At 47.0% G+C, this 22,675-nt stretch overlaps 1 protein-coding gene across 1 annotated transcript in view; it reads left to right on the top strand.

The window, feature by feature from the left end:
• CAPN8 (calpain 8) overlaps window positions 1–22,675 on the top strand; it is a 73,648-nt gene that overhangs the window by 23,297 nt on the left and 27,676 nt on the right. The window contains exons 3-9 of the mRNA XM_023203535.2: window positions 11,558–11,676; window positions 12,194–12,327; window positions 13,180–13,348; window positions 14,455–14,538; window positions 17,073–17,158; window positions 19,733–19,807; window positions 20,546–20,706. Coding sequence (XP_023059303.1) covers window positions 11,558–11,676; window positions 12,194–12,327; window positions 13,180–13,348; window positions 14,455–14,538; window positions 17,073–17,158; window positions 19,733–19,807; window positions 20,546–20,706 — 828 coding nt within the window. The remainder of the gene's footprint in view (window positions 1–11,557; window positions 11,677–12,193; window positions 12,328–13,179; window positions 13,349–14,454; window positions 14,539–17,072; window positions 17,159–19,732; window positions 19,808–20,545; window positions 20,707–22,675) is intronic.

Raw genomic sequence — 22,675 nt, 5'->3', positions numbered from 1 at the left:
TTTCTGGGTATCTGTCATGCCCAGGATTGGTGTTCTCTATAGTCTTGCTTCTAGAACACTGGAAACTTGCTATCATCTACTCTAAAAGGAGGATGATGTTCTAGTAAGGTGTGCTAGGTTCTTAATTTACAAGTACAGTAGGAGGTGGGCTCATGGTGTTGAATGGTGGTAGATTGAAGTACTGTTGGTTGGTTGTGGATGCTTACAGGAGTGAGGAAACATGTGGTTTATCTGACATACTCATTTGTCAGAATCAGGAAGAACTTTCATAGCCCACTTACTCATTTAAATATTTGTCAAGTGTCTTCTTCATGCCAGGAAACAGCAGAGAACAAATAGGCACTCTTTCCTCTCATGGGAAAGAGGGCGGGGAAGAGGGTTCTAGGCTGCAGGAAGGAGATGAATAAAGGTCCTTTGGCTAGGAAGTGCATAGCACTGGGGCAGGGGACTTGCAAAGTAGTGGTAGGACTGGGGCAAACATGGAGCAGTTAGTGCAAAGGCTGAGAGTGGAGAGGGGGCAGTGGCCAGATCACGCAGGGCTCCGGCACTGTGTGAAGAATTCTGGACTTTATTCCTAAGGGCAATGGGGAATACGGAAGATTTTGGAGCAGGGCTGTTTATAGCCAGATTTGCTGCAGTGTGGAGCGTGCAGACACCAGAAAGAGACAATTGCAAGACAGGAAACCCTCCTTATTTGCAGATAACTGATATTGGAAAGGGACTACTGAAAGTAAAATGGGGGCCCACATTTCTTAGTAAACAGTTTTTTTTTTTTAAAAAAGGTTTGATTAGTATCTTACTTTGAAAAATAATACAAACAATTATAACAAATTTTCATGTGACTTCATATTTCGTGATACTTATGTAATAATTGCAGCTTTGTGCTAGCTCTTAGAACAAGGAATGAATCAGTTATTGATTTTTTGGAGGGAGGACTCATGCTGAAAAGATGGCAAGACATCAGGATGCAACACTTTTCACTTCCTGATTGAGTTTTGAGGAAGAATCATGAAAACTTTGAAAGATTTCATTAGTTTCCCCAAGGCCCTCCTTCAGTACTTTGACACTCAAACCATTCCCTTTTCAAGGACCAGTCCTGCCTTGAACCTCAGCACTTTTCCTTTCTCAGCTGCAACCGTTTTAACTCTGCCAACTTCTTCTTGGTCAGTGGCACTGAAGCAGATCTCCAGTATCACTTTCATCGACTTCATGAAATCCAGCAATTTGAGCAGAATGTTCAGTGTCACTTTGCAACCACCTTGAATTGTATCTGCATGTGAGGCTGGCATGGTTGGTAGTCCTAGTGTGTCTAGTGTTAGGTGGGGAGGGATGGTTGGATGAAAACTCATGAATATTTTCACATCATGACAATTTTGCTTCTTTTTGCAACCTCCTAATTACTGCTCCTGGATAATGACTATATGGAGAAAGAGGGTCCCTTATAGTCTTACTGGGAGTGGAGGCAATGGCAGTCATGTTAGGGAGGAGGACAGGATTTGAGAGCTGTTTAGGAATAAAATCAAAAGCACTTGGGAAGCAATTGGATATGAATGGAGTGAAGAAAAGGAATTAGAATGGTTCCTGGGCTTCAGCAACTGACAAACTAGTGATTCTGATGCCTGAGACAGGAAACCTGGGCAGGAAGGCAGGTGGTGGGAGTGAGACAGCAGTCCTGCATCCTATACCAAACACAGGGGTGGATACGGAAGGACACCAGCAACTTCCTGGTATCATTTCAGTTTTTGTTTTCCTATAGGCAGTAGACGCTCAATAAACATTTGCTGATTCACTTGTTTGGGTTCCCTGGTGTTTGTGTTAATTGTATGTTGGGTGATAACAGTGAATAATAAGGAGGTTTATTGAGGGCTTTCTATGTGGCAGGCACTCAACTAGGCACCTTGTGGATCTTATCTTATTTTTATCTTTATAACAACTCTAAGGAGTCAGGCTGTTTTATGTTATTGCAATGTAAGGAGATGCTATTTCATGAGGTAGGTCAGAGGGTGAACCGAACGCTAGCAAAGGATGGGGAGAGAGGGTTGTTGGTGGCAATTGGAAAGTGAGGATGAAAAGGGGCTGATGAGAAGCTATGTATAGGTTTACAGGAGGAGGGACTATTCCTGAAATTTCTTGCTTCCCTTGTACAGAGGTCTAGGGCATTTATTTCAAATGATGTGAATGTATTTACTTCAGCTTCTACGTGGCACTGCAAGATTTGGGAAGGCAGAAAACTCATCATCTTGCTAGAACTAGTCCTGGCTCTGACACTGTCTGTCCTTCGGGGTCCCTTGAGCTCAGGGCCTCAGCTTTACTTGTCTGGCAAATGGGCATTAAATAGCCACTTTATCTTGTGCAAAGCACAGGCAGATTCAAATACAGAAAGTGTTAAAGGAAAAACTGGACAAAATAAATGTGACAGGGTTTATTCAAGCAAAGAAGGATTCGTGATTTGGGCAGCCCTGAAAACCAGAAGAGGTTCAGAGAGCTCTGCTGCAGCAGCGTGGGCTTTTAGAGGCTGAATATGGAAGTAAGAGAAATACAACACATTTGATTGATTACATGGAAAGACTGGTTTTAGGGATTAGTTGGTGGTTTCTGATTGGTAAAGTCTCTAGTTTCATTTTACTGTTTGCATCGGGCTTTGGCTTGCTTAGGTAAAAATTTAAAGTGGTTTAGCTGCCCCAGTCTAATGGCTTCCCAATTAAAATGATTGTAACAGAAGCCACTCTCCTTGTGCAATACACTGATGAGGGTGTGGCTTATGTGATTTCAACTCTTGGAGGGTAAAAGGCTGAGCCTACAGTACATTTTTTTTCTCATGTGCACTTTCTAGGAACTTACCCTGTCCAAAAGCCATCTGATTAATCTACTTTATTTTATTTTATTTTTTATTTTTTGAGACAGAGTCTTGCTCTGTGACCCAGGTTGGAGTGCAGGGGCACTATCTCTGCTCACTGCAACCTCTGCCCTCTGGGTTCAAACAGTTCTCCTGCCTCAGCCTCCTGAGTAGCTGGGATTACAGGCGCGGGCCACCACGTCCAGCTAATTTTTGTATTTTTAGTAGAGATGGGGTTTCACTATGTTGGTCAGGCTGGTCTCAAATTCCTGACCTCAGGTGATCCACCTGCCTTGGCCTCCCAAAGTGTTGGGATTACAGGCGTGAGCCACCTCACCTGGTCAGATTAACCTACTTTAATTCTACATTAGCAGGATTTATTGTGGGCAACTTCCAAATGTGCAAAGTCCATTAGGCTGAAGTACATTTGCAGGTTCAAAGAAGGTGCAGGGAACGGTGCTTTAAACCTGACTCAGAGCAGGCAGGTGGTAATGGGGTGAATGGATTAGGACAGAGCAGGGCCCCAGCATAGGGACTCATGTTTTTAATTGTGCATGTGAGCTTCTGCCTGAGATTATTTCCTTTGGCTCTACGTTGTTTGTTCGAGGGGGAGTAGGGACCACAGAGCCTGGGGTGTCAGCAGAAGCCCCTGCCTACAATTCCCGGAGGCACTGAAGGTCCTGTTTTGTCCTGAATATGGAAAGGCCAGGGAATTGTTCCTTATCAGCAAAGAAGCAGTTGCTTATTGGAAGAGATTGTACTCAGTCAGGGAGAGAGAAGCTGGCTTACCCTTGGGGGAACATTAATCAAGATACTCCAGAGGCACTCTAAAAATATCATACCTGCTGTTATATATACACTCATGTGTATCTTTGATATCTTTTATGTCATGATGTCCTCTCTAGCCAACTGGAGACCACACACACACACACACACACACACACCCCATACAGTCTTCCCTCTGTATCTGTGGCGTACTGGTTCCAGGATCCCCGTGAATACCAAAATCCACAGATGCTCAAGTCCCTGATACAAATGATGTAGTATTTGCATATAGCCCATGCATATCCTCCCATATACTTTAAATCACCCCTGGATTACTTATAATACTTAATACAGTATAAATGTTATGTAAATAGTTGTTATATGGTATCATTTAGGGAATCATGACAAGAAAAAGTCTGTACATGTTCAGTACAGACAAACCATCCATTTTTTTCAAATATTTTCAGCCTGCAGTTGGTTGAACCCATGGATGTGGAACCCATGGATACAGAAGGCCAACTGGAAATATATACAGATATCCCTAAACATTTTGCTTATTACAAATATGCCCTTTTTGCTCAGTATCAGATGATCTTGTACAATAAACTATGAGGTCCAAACTCATTTTACAGATTAGAAAACTGAGAATCCTAGGAGTCAAGTGATTGCTACTGGTCACTCAACAGGTAAGTAAGGGTCCGGGGCTTTGAACACAGGCTTTCCGAGTCCAAAACCTGTGCTATTTCTACTCTTGAGAAGTTTGTAGCCTTCTCAAGGGCAGAGACAGTGTCCTTTAGGTCTCTCTTGTCCCAGTGTCCTGCAGATGGCCTCACACATGGTGATGCTTGGTAAGCACTGGTGAGTGATGATGGCATACAGGAGCTACCCCTTAAGCCTGAAGGGAGAGGACCTCTAGGAGGGTTGGAGGTTGGTGCAAGATAGGGGAGATTTACTAAGTGATTCTAAGAAGATGGGAACTTAAACAGAGGATCCTGCTCAGGATGCTCAGGAGTAGGAACATGGCTGACTCATTCACTCCCCAGTCCCATGTGCCACCTGGCCAGCCTGCCCAGGTGCAGCTGCTGCTGGATGGTGATGGGAATCAGGGGAGCAGGTGACAGGAGCAAACAGGAGTACCTGAGGATGCTAAGAGGCCATGGCAGAGCTGGAGCCATCTGTGCTCCAGGGCTAGGCTGGGGAAGAGGGCAGAGGTGGAGTGTGGCTACAGATAGTGGTAGGGCTGCAGGGCGGGGGTACAGGAGACCCAGTTGAGCTGGTGTCTGCCAGGTTCAGAAAAGTCTAGGTTCACCTCTGGTCACAGTGAGTAAGGGTTGGCATCTGTATCATTTGGAGGGAATGAAGAATGGTATAATTACATGGCTTGAGGGAAGTCAAAAAGGTCAGTCTCTCAAATCCAGGTAGACCTGAGTCTAACCATGATACACATGGAGTCTTCAGAGAGGTGGGTGTCAGAAGGTGGGGGAGATGAGGCTCTACTTGAGGCATGGGCACCAAGCTTGAGAAGCAAGTCAGAGCCTTTCTTTGAATGCCAAAATTTGCTTTTAGTCAGAGAAGGCAGAAGTGAGAGGAAAAGGGGGGAAGCAGAAAGTGGGTCCCAGAAAGCTTTACTAGTGACAGGCTGCTCAAGATCTGAATTTTCAAATTACCTTTGACACAATTATACTGAGGTGAGTTCAGTCTGTAAGCATTTTATGCTGGGGTCTGTGAGAACCACCATGCCCACTGTCTGCCTCCAGGCAACTTCCAAGTCTAGCCAGAGAGATGGGAATTGTCAATGAAGCAAATAGAGATAAAAGTCAATGTGTGGGTCGACTCTGGGCACACTGCCTATGAATTAGCCCTGCTCCACAAGGAGTGGTTTAAAAAAAAGTCAGTGTGTGTGTGTGTGTGTGTTTTAAGGTAGTCAAAATGGCATGAATTAAACGCCAAGGGCTTCGAAAGGCATGTTCACCAAGTGGGGGAAGGGAGGCTCTGTGACTGCTTCGTGGTAATGTACAAAGCTGAAATAGCTCCCTGTGTATAAAAACATTTAGAGCAGCCTTCTGTGAAAGAGTAGGCTAAGGATGCCTCAGCTGTGATAAAATATTGAAGATGGGTTTTTAAAAAACAAGCATATATTAGCAGGGTCAAAATCTTTACATTACACTCAGATGTGCAATCAGCACAGCATTCATTATTTTGCTCAACTACTCTCAGCTTGCTGTGGAGCCCCAATTTCCATGGACCATGAGTAGGAGGGAAACATAAACTAGCCGATTAAAGGTATTATGCCTCTCCCTGTTTCAGGTTCTTCTCTCTTTTGGATAAACATTGCTTTTAATTACTCTATTTGAGTGGTGCTATAGACTGAATGTTTGTGTCTGTCCCCCCTCCCGCCATTCATATGTTGCAATCCTAACATCCAATATCATTGTATTAGGAGGTAGGGCCTTTGGGAGGTGATTAAGTCATGAGGACAAAGCCCTCATCAATATGAGGACAAAGCCCTCATCTCTTTATAAAGAGAGGACAAAGCCCTCTCTTTATAAAAGAGGCCCTAGAGAGCTCCCTCACCCCTTCTGCCATTTGAGGACACAACTGGAAGACAGCCATTTATGAACAAGGAAGTGGGCTCTTGCCACATATCAACTCTGCTGGTGCCTTGGTCTTAGACTTTCCAGCCTCCAGAGTTGTGTTGTTGTTTCTAAGGCATCAAGTGTATGGTATTTTGTTATAGCAGCACGAATGGATGAAGACAGGTGGCTTCTCACTTTTTAAAGTCTGGTTCCTCCCCCACCATCCCAGGATGGCACCTGGGTATAAGGAAGGTCAAACAATGTCCTTCCACCAATGGGAGAAGCCCACTAGTCAATCTCAGCTCAATCTTCTTTCTTTCTTTTTTTTTTTTTTTTTTTGAGACGGAGTCTTGCTCTGTCGCCCAGGCTGGAGTGCAGTGGCCGGATCTCAGCTCACCGCAACCTCCGCCTCCTGGGTTCACGCCATTCTCCTGCCTCAGCCTCCCGAGTGGCTGGGACCACAGGCGCCCGCCACCTCGCCCGGCTAATTTTTTGTATTTTTAGTAGAGACGGGGTTTCACCGTGTTAGCCAGGAGGGTCTCGATCTCCTGACCTCGTGATCCGCCCGTCTCGATCTTATATAATACCCGAGGGAGACTTGGGGGCACTTTCATTGTCTCTCATCTTCTTCTTAAGTGCTCCATGATGCCATCTTTACTCTGCTCCTGGATTCCTGAATGGGAAGCAGGACATACGTGTTCTCTGCTTTGACTTCTGCTTCCAACTATCTGAGGCTTTACTCTTGTTTCCACTTCAGCCGTTGTTCAACCTCAAGGTAAGGTAGGGGCTACCATAGGGATTCCGATGTCTGACCTTTCTTCTTTCCTTCCTCTTTCTTTCTACCTGCAGTCCAGAAGGATCTCCATTTCTTCCCTTGGTGTTTGGGAAATTCCTTTAAGCTGTAGCTCAAGTTCTTGCTACCTACAGTTTATAATAACATTAGACATCCAGACCTCTAAGCTTTGATTTTGACGTGTAAAGGGAATTTCTGAATTAAGGGATTTTTTTTTTAACAATGTTTGATTCAGGATTATTGTCTCCTGGTGGATTTTAATTTTTTTTTCTTTTTGAGGCAGCATCTTGCTCTGCCACCCAGACTGGAGTGCAGTGGTGTGATCTTGGCTCACTGCAACCTCTGCCTCCTGGGCTCCAGTGATTCTCTTGCCTCAGCCTCCCGAGTAGCTGGTACAACAGGTGACTGCCACCACGCCTGGCTAATTTTTGCATTTTTGGTAGAGATGGGGTTTCACCATATTGGCCAGGCTGGTCTTGCACTCCTGACCTCAAGTGATCTGCCTACCTCAGCCTCTCAAATACATTTTTTTTTTAAAGAGAGCATTTGTTATAGTTTTTTTTTTGTTGTTGTTGTTGTTGTTATTTTTTGTTTTTGAGACAAGAGTCTCGCTCTGTCACCCAGACTGGAGTACAGTGGTGCGATCTCAGCTCACTGTAAGCTCCGCCTCCCAGGTTTACACCATTCTCCTGCCTCAACCTCCTGAGTAGCTGGGACTACAGGCGCCCGCCACCACGACTGGCTTTTTTTTTGTATTTTTAGTAGAGACGGGGTTTCACCATGTTAGCCAGGATGGTCTCGATCTCCTGACCTCATGATCCGCCCGCCTCTGCTTCCCAAAGTGCTGGGATTACAGGCGTGAGCCACCGCGCCTGGCCTTGTTATAGTTTTTTAGGAGCATTTATCTCCGTTTGGAGACCAGACACAGGCATTCCCATCCAGGTCTTCTAGTCGCCCTAGAATAAATTTAACCCAGTGCATGGGAAAATGTGTGTATTTGAAAGGCTATTCCCAACCTTATTTTGGAATTCCTTTTGTGGAATTCTTTTTTCAGAGCCAATTTATGGGGCATACCAAATCACTCTGTAGTCATGCTTCTAATATTAGTTAGAAAAACCTTCGGCTACAAGAAGCATAAAACCCACTGTTGTGGTTCAGACAAATAGGGGGCAAGTTCTTCTTTTATAACAAGAAAACTAGAGGTAGATAGCCTGGGGCTAGTGTAACTTTAATAATGCCCTTAGAGAGCTAGACTCACACTGTGCTCTGCTCTGCACTCTCCTGTGCTGCCTTTCATCTTGCACCTGCAGCCTTGGGATTGCAAGCTGGCTCTGCACCTCCAAGCACAATGTGGACTTTCCAGATGGGAACAAGGGGGAAGGGCAATGGGCCAAAAAGACTGCCAGCCAAGCCTGCCCCACTTCATCAGGACATGGAAACCTTCCCTAAATTCCCACGGAGTGCACCTCTGCTTAAAGCGCATGAGTGAGCACTAACTCCTGAGCAGCGCTAGCTGGAAGGTAGCCGGGAGGAGGGACTTGTCTATCAAGGTATTCCCTGGTGTTTTTGTCTGCCTTATTCACCACCTAACTAGTATCTCAAAGCCTCCTGACTGCTTTTGAAATTAAAAAAATTGAAAATTAGCCAGGTGTAGTAGCTCATGCTTGTAATCGCAGCACTTAGAGAGGCCAAGGTGGGAGGACTGCTTGAGGCCAGGAGTTCAGGATCAGCGTGGGCAACATAGTGAGACCCCATCTCTGTATTTTTAAAAAATAGTTGGGCATGGTGGCACATTCCTGTAGTCCCAGCAATTTGGGAGGCTGAGGTGGGAGGACTGCTTGAGCATAGGAGGTCAAGGCTGCAGTGAGCTGTGGTTGCTCATCTGGGCAACAGAGGGAGACCTCGTCTCAAAACAAAACAAAACAAAACAAAACTAAACAAACAAAACAAAACCTATGCTCCTAGATCAAAGCTGTTTTTCTGCTGGCAGGTCCCCAAACAAGTTTCTGAAATGTGAACAACAGAGTAAATGTCCATCTTCCAGAGGACTCTGAAGCGAAGCACATTTGGACATATTCCTTAGAAAACGCATTCTCGTCATGGCAATCCATTCACACTTCATGCAGTAACTGACAAGGATCCAAAAGCCTACACAGCCACGGCATCTCCTCGAGCCTCTGTGCTTGCTTGCAAGAGCCAGGTAGACCCTGTGAAATGTCAGGAGTGAGGTAGATGAAGAGAAAATTAAACTCTCCTCCAGCTGGGCCACCTCGTTTGATGTCAGCAACGGAGGGACATTTTGTTGCCGTGACTTGAATTGTAATATCTAGGGAGTGCTCTGGGTGGGCTGTCGGAAGAAGCTTAGACAGGGAGCCAGAACCTTCACATCAGAAGGGAACCAGGACCACGCCCAGTAATGAGGGCCGTATGGCTACTCTGATCTCTTTGAGAAGCCACTTGCTTTAGAGGTGTTACAGAGCAGTCGCCCCCTTCACTCCCCAGAGGACTGGGCTTCTGTGCTTGCCTTACCTTGTTTATCTCCCACTGCCTGATGCTGGTGGAAGTGAAATCTGTCAGGTTCGATGCAGATTCTTGTTGAATGTCACTTCCCTACAGACCTGGGAGGTTGAGGTGCAAATATATGTAAGATGCTGTTGGAGATTTGCAGAAGAACAAAATATGATTTATTGATTCATGTGGTCATCTGCTTATTTGTTTTTATTCATCAAACATCTGTTGAGCTGCTTCTATGTGTCAGCCACCTGCTGGGGATGCCGAGATGAGTGAATCCACATTGCTGCTTTGCAAGAAGAGGTCAGAGAGAGGTCATGCCGAGATGAGTGAATCCACATTGCTGCTTTGCAAGAAGAGGGATGGGGAGAGAGACAAACAGATGTACTCAAGTGGCCTTAGAACTTGCTGGAGAGGTGTGAAGAGGAAGGGCTTGGCGCTGGTGAGACATGCCAGTGGCAGGGGTAAGGAAAGCTCTGCCAAGGAGTTGATGCATAAATGGGGTTTTGAGGCCAGTCTGGGTGTGAATCGTGATCTGAGGCAGCTTGTGATAACTCTGCAAGAGAAGCGTAAATAAGGTCTTTAGGACACATACAAAAAAGAGGTGACTTCTGGCTGGAGAGTAGGAGGTATCAGAGAAAGCTTCATGGAGAAGGGGTAAGATTCAGCAAGAAGTTTGCAAGCAGAGGGTACAAACAAGAAAAAACACACCAATGAAAAAGACCAGGGTATGTTTTGTACATATCCAAGTTTGATTGGGAGATTAGATTCATAGCGGGGAGTGTAATAGGAAAAAGACTGGAGAAGTAGGTTGGAGTCATATTGTGAGGGTGTTGATGCCCTGTTAGGTTGTATTTAATTGGTGAGCAATGGAGGACAGTTGCAAGATTTCGAGCAGGGGAGTGACATGATCGCAGCTGTTCATAGAAGAAAACTGGGCTGAGAGGAGCTGGGTGGGAGGAGGAAACTGTGTTATTTTGCTCAACCTTTGGAAGTTGCCTTTTAATAAGATACTGCCCTGCTTGAGGCTTCTTTGGTGAGAAGCAACATAACTCATGCCAGTCCAACCACATCAACACTGTTTCCCTCGACTACCAGGTCTAGTCTCACCTAGGAGCCCTGTTGCCATTAGGAAGATAGTGTTTGTCTGTGAAGGAGAGCCTGGTGAGAGAGTGAGGCAGGAAGCAGGTTGCCTCCTGGATCAGAAAAGCTCTTCAAAAAGTAACATGGCCAGGCATGGTGGCTTGCACCTGTAATCCTAGCACTTTGGGAGGCTAAGATAGGAGGATCACTTGAGTCCAGGAGTTCAAGACCAGCCTGGGCAACATAGCAGGATCCCATCTCTATGAAAAAATTTTTAAAAATTAACCAGGCATGGCATGCACCTGTAGTTTCAGTGACTCAGGAGGCTGAGGTGGGAGAAGGACTTGAGACTAGGAGGTTGGCAGTGCAACGAGTCATGATGGTGCTACTGTACTCCAGCCTGGGCTACAGAGCAAGACCCTGTCTCTTAGAAGAAAAAGAAAGTAAATGAGTATGTGTGGGTGTGAGACAGAGAGAGAGCAAGAGAGCGCGAGAGTGTGAGAGAGAGAGAAAGAGAGGAATTAATTTATTTGGGGTCAGATCATGAACCTCTTTGTTGGGAAAGATCCAGGCAGACAGAGGCCGGGGCTTTCTAGGATGACCTGGTGATGCAGCAATTCTGAGTGATGATGAAGATGATGGCTCCTCAGATGTGGGTTCCTGGCTTACTGCTTGCTCAGGCAACAGGTTTTCTGAGAAAACCATAATGTGTTCACACTTAGAATATGTATGTAGCTCTGGCCACAGTGTTAAAAGAAAACTTAGAGTGAGACAAGGTCCACAGACGGTCTCTAAAAGGTTGAAGGGCCTTACATCTGAACACACATTGAAAAGATTCAGATCTTTTATATGGAAAAGATAAAGGCTGAAATGCACAGGCAGGATTTTGGAGCTGTTTGAATGGAATGAATAGGAGAAATAGGGATTTGTTCACCAAATCTTAGACCTGCAGGCTGGGCCTGACCAATCTGTGTCCCTCGTGACACTGTGCAGGTGACTGTTGGCTTCTGGCTGCCATTGCCTCCCTGACCCTGAATGAAGAGCTGCTTTACCGGGTGGTCCCCAGGGACCAGAACTTCCAGGAGAACTATGCCGGAATCTTTCACTTTCAGGTACTGTGCTCTGCTCAGGCCCTTTGTCGTTGCTTTCCGTACCTTTAGGTCCCACCGCAGATCCACTGCATCAGAAATTCTGGGTTTGGGGCACAGTGACCTATGTCTTAACAATCCCTCTAGGTGACTCTAATGCACATTTCAGTCTAAGTACCTGCTTCAATGCATCCATCCAGATATCCACACATCCACCCCCTTCCCAGCTCCCCCAGGCCACGTGGCCTTGAGGAAAGCACTGTAGACTGAGGGTCAGGAGGTGTGGGTCTGAATCACTTCCTGCTGCCACTGGGTGGCGCTGGGCACGTTCTCTGATGCAGAAACGCAGACCCTGGACTAGATGTTCCTGGGTTCATCTGGCATCTCCTATGTGCACAGATAAGGCAGACACAGGTCCTGCTCCTACGGAGCCAAGACTTGAACACTGATGGCACAGAGTCCCCACATGAGGTCCCCTGGAGGGACTCCCTTTACACATCTGCTTATTCATGTGAGCTGCCACTGTGTCCCCTCTCCCCAGTTCTGGCAGTACGGAGAGTGGGTGGAAGTGGTCATTGACGACAGGCTGCCCACCAAGAATGGACAGCTGCTCTTCCTACACTCGGAGCAAGGCAATGAATTCTGGAGTGCCCTGCTGGAGAAAGCCTATGCCAAGTAAGTGGGGCCAGGAGCTGGGAGACACCAGAGCCTCCCTGAAAGCTCTCACCTGTCCCTCCCACGTCTGCCTCCCCACCCCAAACTCAGGGCATCATGGCCACGTCTTTCCCAGCATCCAGACCCCCATGAGCTGGAGAGAGAGCACTTTTCAGTAACTAAGAGAAACAGAAATCTGGGCGGGGAGTTTAGCATCTCAGCTCTGCCTCGGGTGAATGTGTATGTGGTGGGGCGAGCCTCTCTGCCCCTCTGGGCCTGAGCTTTTCCTCTTTCAAATCCCAAGGTAGGTTCCTGGGGCAATGTAAATATTTGAAAGAATGATGAAGAATAATAAAACAAATGTACTGGATAGCAAACTCAACAAAGTGTCTGCTTTTTCCTCAGGAGTTCTTCTTCTCACCGGCGTTTGATGTTCAAAACCTTGTTTGGGGTTCTTTTAATTACATTTGTTTACTGACATCCTTTTCTGCAACCCCAGTTCCTTTCTAGTCCTATTTCCCAGTAAGCCTCAGCAGATGCCTCTCAGCCTTGAGGGAAAGTTCTCCTTCTCCCCATCTGTGGCCCCAGCCACAGAAACCCAAGCAGCTGGGGCCAGCTCTGGAGGGATTGCCCTTGGCTTTGTAAAGGAGAGGGTGGCTGGAGAGAGGTTGGCTGAGGTCAGTTCCTAGTGAAGTGCTGAGCTGGGCGCACGAAACAGTGGCCTAAGCACCTTCCTGGCCCGTAGGCAAAATTGGCGAAGAGCCCTCCTTTATCTTCCAGGCCACAGTACGTCCTAGCACTGTCCCGGTCCCCAATCCCTGGGTCTCCTTGCTGGGGGTACTAATGGGACATGTGTTCTTTCTTTTCCAATAGGCTCAATGGTTGTTATGAGGCTCTCGCTGGAGGTTCCACAGTGGAGGGGTTTGAGGATTTCACAGGTGGCATCTCTGAGTTTTATGACCTGAAGAAACCACCAGCCAATCTATATCAGATCATCAGGAAGGCCCTCCGTGCGGGGTCTCTGCTGGGCTGCTCCATTGATGTGAGGCATATGGCTTCTGTACTGCCCCATCTCCCCACCACCGCCACCCTTTGTGTGGTAGGGAAGGGACAAGACAGCAGGAAAGAGACATAGGAAGGCTTTGGGTCAGAGCAGAGTCTGGGGCTTAGTGGGCAAGTCTGGTGACACATAGGCCTGCACATGTGGGGCTGGTGAAGACCTAATTAGTAGGTAGGAACTGGGGTTAGTTGCATTGCAGGAGTCCCAATTTCCCTCTCGCTGTTAGAGCCCCTTCAGTACTGCTGGAATGGCCCTAAGAACATAGTTTAGGATCCCTGGATCCTCGGCCACCCGTTTGCTACGTCCTTTTTGCTAAATAATCTTGAGGTTTTGGAAAACAAATGTGATGTTTGATGATACCTGATGGATCTTGAGATCCCTGAAGAAAAGAGAAGTTCTGAAACCAGAGGCTGTGGCCGGACACCAGGCTGAGCTGTGTGGATTTCCAAGGTGGCTGTGGAAACCAGAGGCTGGAGACCCCCAGCCCTGAGGTCCTATTACCACCTCAGGCTCCTGTGACCAGCTGCCTTCTGGCTGCTCTGTCTTCCTCTCTTGTCCTTACCTGGTGATTTTAGAAACGTGAAAGACAAAGTGAGAAGGTCCTCCTTTTTTTCTCTCTCTGCAAACCCCAGCAGGAGACGTGTGTTTTTGGTGGAGGGGTGGCACGGGGCATGGGAGAGAGCGTGCTGAGGAAATGGGAAGGATAATGAGGAGTCCGCTCAGGGAGAACCTTGGAGGACTGGGACCTGTCCAGGGCCATCAGCATGGAGAATTAGCCTTCTTCAGGCATCTGGGGGTCACTCTCAGAGAATAAATGACTTCCCAGTTTCTTGGTGGCATTTTGAAGGCTGGTAACTTGTCTTCCAGGCTTGGCAGGCACTTGCACTGGTCCGGAACTGCAGGCCTAATTAAAGAGGGAGTCTGGTTGGAGATGACTCTCTTTACCTGAGGTTCATTGCCACTCCTGCACCCCTAGTCCCACACTGAAGCCCCCAGTGGCTGTGTAGTGTGTCCTTGGAAAGCATTCTATGGCCAGCCACTGCGAGGTAAGGGTCAGCCACTCTGAATGAACTTTCTCCTCTACCCAGGTCTCCAGCGCAGCTGAAGCAGAAGCCATCACCAGCCAGAAGCTGGTTAAGAGTCACGCATACTCTGTCACTGGAGTTGAAGAGGTAAAATTGTGTGTGTAGGAGGAAGGTAACATGTGATAATATTTCCATGAATCCAAGCCATCCCGGCAGGAAGAAAGAGGTGATTACTACTAGAAGGTTCAGAATTGGCTTTTGAGCTTCACTGTCATGTTGGAGTGCACTCCGCCTGTGCAGAACCCCGATACCACAGATGTGCATTAGCTCTTGCTCATTAGAACAGCTCTTCTGGCCAGGTGTGGTGGCTCATACCTATAATCCCAGCACTTTGGGAGTCTGAAGTGGGAAGATTACTTGAGATCAGGAGTTCAAGGCCATTCCTGGGCAACATAGTAAGACCTCATCGCTATAAAAAAGTAATTTTTTTTCCTAAAACATAAAAAATAAATAAAGGCTCTTCTGACTTTTACTCACTTGAAGATGGACAATGTAACCTCTTTGAGCTTTTGCTCAACAGGTTTTAACTAAATGCAAGTCCTCTCCTTAGATGAGGCCAGGAAAGCTGTAGAGATTTTCAGTTAGATTCTACAGACATTCGAAAAAATATGTTTGTGTGGGCAAAACAGTGGGAACTCACAGAATTCCTAAATGGGAAAAGGGGCAGTAGTCCCAGCTTTTAGGGTGGAGTAGAGTCGTGGAAAGGCAAGCAAGTATTCCTTACTCTCCAACCCAAGGAAAAAACGTGGGCTATACTATTCATTATTTTTATTTTCTACATTGTGTCTTCTTTCAAAAAAGATTTAAGGTGGCTTACAATTATTTTATTTATTTATTTATTTATGTATGTATTTATTTAGAGATAGGGTCTTGCTACTTTGCCCGGGTTGGACTGCAGTTGCATGATCTTGGCTCAGCCTCGACCCCGTGGGCTCAAGTGACCCTCCTGCTTCAGTCCCCCAAGTAGCTGAGACTACAGGCAAGTGCTATCACGCCTGGCTAATTATCAATTTTTTAAAATTTTCATAGAGGCACCATCTCTTTATGTTGCCGAGGCTGGTCTTGAACTCCTGGGTTCAAGCAATCCTCCTGTCTTGGCCTCCCGAAGTGCTGAAATTACAGGTGTGAGCCACCATGCCCAGCTGATGGTTTACCATTAAAAGAATAGACACAATAAAACCATACAAGCACAGTAAAATACATCAATCCAGGCTGAAGGCAGTGCTATAATTGAGAAATTAATTTTGCTCTGGGCTTCCCAATGGCCAAGGCAGAAAGGGAAATGCAGTGAATGTCCCACTTCTTGTTATTTATTTAAGTGAAATGGGCCAGGCATGGTAGGGCGTGCCTGTAGTTCCAACTACTCAGGAGGTTGAGGTGAGAGGATCGCTTGAGCCTGGGTGGTTGAGCCTGCAGTGATCGCACCACTTCACTCCTGCCTAGGTGGCAGAGAGAGACCTTGTCTCAAAAATAAATAAATAAATAGTGTTAAATGAGATATATGTTCTTTACATGTGTTTGTGTTTCATAAATATGCATTTTTTTTTTTTTTTTTAGATGGAGTCTCGCTCTGTCACCAGGCCGGAGTGTAGTGGCACAATCTTGGCTCACTGCAACCTCCGACTCCCTGGTTCAAGTGATTCTCCTGCCTCAGCCTCCTGAGTAGCTGGGATTACAGGCACGCACCACCACACCCAGCTGATTTCTTTTTGTATTTTTAGTAGCAACGGGGTTTCACCATGTTGGCTAGAATGATCTCGGTCTCCTGACCTCGTAATATGCTGCCTCAGCCTCCCAAAGTGCTGGGATAACAGGCGTGACCCACTGTGCCTGACCCAAATACACTCTTTAATGAAGTTAATCTCATAAACAGGAATTGAACATATACATGTAAACATTGGGCTAGGTGAGTTGGGGGATACACAGGAAATGAAGACAATGAGGACCTTACGGCTTATGCAGTTGGTGTGTGCACATGGGAATGCAGGTGTGTGTGCAGGGCGCAAGGGGCTTATGCTTGAGTGTTCAATAAATAGGCGAAAGCAGTATATGTGGATTTAGGAGTGTGGGCTTTGGAGACAGGCTGCCTGGGTTCCCAGCCTGTGCTCACCACTTGCTAACTAGATGATCTTGGATAACATAGCTTCTTTAAGTCTCAGATTTTTGAGCTATGAAATGAAGATAATTCTTTATCTTCTCAGGATTGTCGTGAGTGTTAAATGAGGCAATAACGCATCTTAAATGCTTAGCACAACACCTCATCTATAGTACCTGCTCAATAAATGTTAACTGCCATGCTTTGGTGTTTGTTGGGAGGGCATTTGTTATCATTAGGCCTCATGTATTAAGAGCTCAGTCAATCTTAGTCAACTATAAAATCTAAATCTGAGTTAAAGCAGACATAAGCTTGTTTTTGAGTTAGACTCACTCTTCATTTATTCAAACAAATTATGAAAAATAGAGTACTTGGCTCAAGCCTGAAAAGATGTGTTAAGGGAAAATAAAAGTGTGGTCCTTTAGAAACATTTGAACAATTTAATGCAGATCCTCTCAGGTGCAGACATGCCTGCAAGGCAACAGGAACATAGTAATTCAGCTGCTTTTCTGTGTGGAATTTGCAGGTGGATTTCCAGGGCCATCCAGAGAGGCTGATCAGACTCAGGAATCCATGGGGTGAAGTGGAGTGGTCGGGAGCCTGGAGCGATGAGTAGGTTTTTCCCCTGCTTCTGCAATCCTCTCTCCCTCTGCGGAAGGGTGTCGTGTAAAACACACAATTATGAGATCGATGTCACAGTGAGTTCATCAGCACGTCCTGTCTGCAGATCACACAGTGTGTTCAGCAAAGAGTATTAAATGGATCCAGGCTGAGGAAAGCAAAATAAAAACCACTGGGCTGTAGTCTTCGATTCTGGCTTTCTGCTTTGGCATTTCTTTTTGGCTTTCTGTTTGGCAGCTCTGTGGAATTTTGCTTCGCACTGAAAGGTTTTTGTGTTTTTTTACCTGACACACACCATGCTGGTCCAAAGGTCAAATCGATCACTCACAGTCTGTTTCTTTCCACTCCACAAACACTGGACACTCTGACAAAGGCCAAACCCCTCAGCACCAAGAAGAAACAAGGATGCTGAGAAAATGAAATTTGACCCTAGGAGCCCTGGGCCCTGGCAGCAGTGATGAATGAGGCAGCGGCACTCGCTCCTGCCCTGTGCAGGTTTCATCACTGACTGGAGAGACTCCTCTTGGGCAGGCCTCTTTGCTGAGTCGGTCAGAGGTGGTGATGTCCCAGGACAGCTGTGCCCTGGAATCTATGCCCCCATGATGCAGGAGGATGGAAAGCGTAGGATAGTTTCTGTCCAGTAAGCACAGCTGGCCTGGGGGAGGCAGGTTAGTGTGGAGAAGGAATTAGAATTAGTCAGTCTCGGCCGGGTACAGTGGCTCACGCCTGTAATCCTAACACTTTGGGAGGCCTAGGCAGGTGGATCACTTGAGCTCAGGAGTTCGAGACCAGCCTGACCAACATGGTGAAACCCTGTCTCTACTAAAAGTACAAAAATTAGCTGGAAGTCACCTGAACCAAGGAGGCGGAGGTTGCAGTGAGCTGAGATTGTGCCACTGCACTCCAGCCTGGGCAACAGAGCGAGACTCCGTTTAAATAATGATAATAATAATAATAATAATTAGCCAGTCTCATGGACAAAGAACCACCAGAAATGAAATTGGTCACAATAATGCCCCCTTCTAATATATCCTTAATCCTCAAGTGCTGTCGGTACTCTGTGATGCCACCAGGGCTCTCGAAGGGCATCGCCACATTTAATCACAGCATCATGACTGGTCATGACTGCACAGAGGGGTAGTAACTCCCTTCAGGGTTGTGTCATGAAGAAACACGTGTCTCTAGGGCCACACATGAGCCTCCTGTAGGAAGGATTTTTCATTCCACTGCCTAAGTTTGAGCAAAACCCAAAACCTCCGTTCTGCCAACTTCCCTAAAAGGATGACAGGGCTATGTGAAATTGAAACCCTGAATTTGGGTCATTCTTACCAAAAGTCACTTACCGAGCTGTCCAAAGGGCTTGTTTGACTTTCTCTCCTTTCCCTGAGCACCCGCTGCCTGGCAGGTGGGAGGTGGTGACTGTCAAGGCCTGGAGGCCCCACCAGCTGGAGATGCAACCTGGGATAGTTACATATATCAGCTGTTGGAGAAGGAGGGCGCTGAATCTCTAAGGCGACATCCCTATGCTCAGCCCAGGGATTAGTGAGATTTTACTTCAAAAAAAAAAAGTTAAAAAAAAAAAACAAAAACCAATTGGAGCAGTAGGTCAGATCTAGAATTTTCCAACTCCTGCCCCAATCTTTGTTTATAACAAGCACATTCTGAGGTTTGATTTTAATCAAATTAATGTTTCAATGAATTGAAGAGGCCCTGGGAACTGTCCTGCTGACCCCCAGGGCCTTAAAGCCTAGCTTGGAGGGAGAGGCTGGGCTGGAGCGTGCCATAGCTTTACGCTGGGGAGAGAAGGTGCTTAGGTTTTGCCGAAGGTATTCAAGCAAGGATTTTATTTTTTTATTTTTATTTTTTAAGATGGATCTTGCTGCTGCTCTGTTACTTAGATGTCACATACCTATTTCAGGAAAACCTAACTTTGTAAAGGTCAGGAAGCTGGAGATGGCATTCGAACAAAGTGCATGGATATTTCCCTTGAAAGGCCACCAGCAGGAGGTCTCACGGGTTGACATTACTTCTGGGAAATTGCCGTAAAACTGGGCTGGATGATCATTCTTGCAGGTGGAAGGAAGTGAACCAAGTCCATGTCCCCAGAGCCGGTTAGACTCTGTCAGCGTATCCACCCCAGACTGCTGGATAAGCCAGAGTGACAAGTGACTAATGGGTACTGGAATGCCTGCCTTTCTAGTGACAAGAACTTATCCATGTCCTCTCCTGTGCCTCCCCATTCTTGAGAACAGGGGCCTGGGAGTCTTAATTAGAAATGTCAAATGTGCCTGGAGAGTAAAAATTAGAGAATAATGTTTGAGCCCTAATGTTCCTGTCGCATGTCCAAGGCCACCCTGCTAGTGCCCATGGAGTCCATGTCCTGGGTCTGTGTCCCTTCCCTAGACAGTGAGCTCACCCCACACTGTCCATCCTGCCTTTCTGTCTGCATGTGGTGCTTTTGGTAGTTTGTTTCTGGCTCTTAGGGGGAAGTTTGGGTGCAGTAAACAGCTTGCCCTGTGTGTAGAACCCCTCAGAAGCGACCACCTCTGCTTGTTTTCCCCTCAGTGCAGCAGAGTGGAACCACGTAGACCCCCGGCGGAAGGAAGAACTGGACAAGAAAGTTGAGGATGGAGAATTCTGGTGAGTTTTCTGCTGAAGTGCTGTCCCATTGGTGATGGGTCCATTTTCCGTTCTGATGTGGGTGCAGCCAGTCTCTAGGTCTTCCAGGAAGGCAACATGGTTCCTGACCATGATGAATTCATTCTTCTCCTCCTTTTGTCCTGGTAAAATTCCACCTCTATACCAGCACATCTAAAGCTCTGAAACCATGATATCTGGGCCCTCAGCCTGGCTTAACTATCAGCCTCTCTTTCTCAGTTCTACTATCTTTCTAATGAACTGAGAGCACTGCTTCTATCTGTTTAAGCTAAGATTTACCTACCATCAATATGGGATAACTTCCTTTGCTAGTGAACTAAGGAAGATAATAAGGATACTCCTTGAATATGGTACAGCTTAACTATACATCACTCTGAATTAAACAAAAATAAACCTCTTGTGAGCTTAGACTTAACCCAATCTAGAGGCAGAGGCTTTGTCAAGATGACCTCCTGGGGTCTTTTGCAGTTTACAGTTCAGATCCTTTGCTTGGCTTTTAAGATACGTGAGGGGGGCTCTCTATAAGAGCCAAGAAGCTAGCGCTAGTGAAGAATGTGGATTGTCGTCTCTGCGTGTTTGTATCAGTGTGCTGCAGGAAAGATCAAGCTAGCCCACGGCCTCTAGGGCCTGTGCCACAGCTCCTTCCCGTGCCTGGAATGCGTGCCTTTAATCACAACCCAGCCCTCTTCACTGAGAGCCCTCTGGTGCCTCTGCCCCCAGGATGTCATTTTCAGATTTCGTGAGGCAATTCTCTCGTTTGGAGATCTGCAACCTGTCCCCGGACTCTCTGAGTAGTGAGGAGGTGCACAAATGGAACCTGGTCCTGTTCAATGGCCGCTGGATCCGGGGCTCCACAGCTGGGGGCTGCCAGAACTACCCAGGTAAGGTGAAGGGCTGCCTCGGCCCAACCTCCTCCAGCTTATCCTCCTTGAGCTGGGTCACTTTATATAATTTTTTGTTGGTATTGTGTGTTTTTTTTTTGAGACAGGGCCTTGCTCTGTTGCCCGGGTTGGAGTGTAGTGGTGCGATCTCTGCTCATCACAACCTCTGCCTCCCATGCTCAAGTGATCCTCTCAACTCAGTCTCCTTAGTAGCTGGGACCACAGGCACACACCACCAGGCCTGTCTAATTTTTAAAAAATTTTTTGTGGAGACAGGGTCTCACCATGTTGCCCAGGCTGGTCTCGAACTCCTAGGCTCAAGTGATCCACCAACTTTGGCCTCCGAAAGTTCTGGGATTACAGTTGTGAGCCACCATGCACAGCCCCATATGTTAATCTTTGGATAAGGCCTTTGGACTTTGTTCTTTGACTTCTGGGCACCCTCTGGAGGTCTTGCTTCTCCCTAGGGCTTGGGGTCCAGGGTTGTGAGGGTGGGCAGTGGCTCTGCAGCCGCTCAGCTGCAGCCTGAACTGTGTGTTCAAACCATCCCTGCTTCGCCCACCCTCCCCTCCCCCAAAGGACATGCTTTCCACACTAACCCTGCTCTTGGCACCTTATGCTAAGGCCTCCTGTTCTTCCTTTGGGTTTTTGCCCCTTCCTCCCCACTCCCCCAACCCAGCTGGCTAACAGTCATCCCGCTGAGCTCTGGGACAGAGTGGCTGATGGTGTGCTAGGGGAACACGGGTACAACATCTGCTGTTTCAATAGACTGCATCCATTAGAGCTGCTGTTTCACTGTGTGTTTGTGCCTGAGTTGGAGGTGGAGGGCAAAGACAGTGTGGTCCGTGGTGGCCACACACAGGGCATGCATGTCATGGGGACTCAGTCCCTGGTGGAGATAGCATGATGATAGTATAGGCAGGTTGCATGGCCTCTGCACTAACCCTGGGTTCTCACCTGATGAAAGGTGGGAAGTTTTCCTGGCTCACAGAAGATCACTAATGTGTCCCCTGTGTAGGCTCCTCCTAGGTTGAATCAGCTGAGGCAGCACCTGATGAAGAAACTCGGGAAAACAGCCCCACATCTCTAAGGAGAAATGAAGAAAAGCAAATCCTGCTCTCTCTACTTTTCACCTCCTGCTCCCCATGCTCCCTGCCTGGTTTGCTGTTGATGTGTTTATTGACTTAGACTGTAAGCACATGAGGCAGGGCCAGTCACTTTTTTCTCTTGAACAGAGCTCACTGCAGGGCTGTGCTCAGTGCTAGTGAAGCAGCATTAGAATAAAACCCCACCTGGGTGCAATGCTGGGTCTTGACAAGTTCTCTCTTCTTTCATCATCCATCCAACCCAAAGCTCCCAGTTCAGGCAGCTGTGACCAGAGTGCGGAACAGAGAGGAAGGAAAGGGGTCCACGTCCTGCCCTTGTTGTTTGATTTAGACCCTGGGAAGGGCATTTCCCTCTTCTGAGCTTCAGTTTCCTAATCCTCCAGATGGGGTTCGACCTTTGAACCTTACTGGGTCACTGTGAGCCTTGGAACACAGTGTGTAGGAAAGCACTTTGTAAACTGTGTAGCATTATATAAACGGGACGCATTGTTTTAAGGCCCATTCTCTTTCTCCAGTACTGTTAAGGAGTAAACAAAAAATGTATGGATTGCAGTAATGTTGCATTTGGGAGAAATTAAAATCTGCTCACCATTAGCAGGCTCTTAGAAAATGTGTAGGCCGGGCGCGGTGGCTCAAGCCTGTAATCCCAGCACTTTGGGTGGCCGAGACGGGCGGATCACGAGGTCAGGAGATCGAGACCATCCTGGCTAACATGGTGAAATCCCGTCTCTACTAAAAAATACAAAAAAAAAAAAAAAACTAGCCGGGCAAGGTGGCGAGTGCCTGTAGTTCCAGCTACTTGGGAGGCTGAGGCAGGAGAATGGCGTAAACCTGGGAGGCGGAGCTTGCAGTGAGCTGAGATC

Source organism: Piliocolobus tephrosceles, chromosome 1, assembly GCF_002776525.5.
Source record: "Piliocolobus tephrosceles isolate RC106 chromosome 1, ASM277652v3, whole genome shotgun sequence".
Lineage (NCBI taxonomy): Eukaryota > Metazoa > Chordata > Mammalia > Primates > Cercopithecidae > Piliocolobus > Piliocolobus tephrosceles.
Note: the sequence above shows the minus strand (reverse complement) of the source record. Positions and strands in the feature narration are given on the sequence as shown.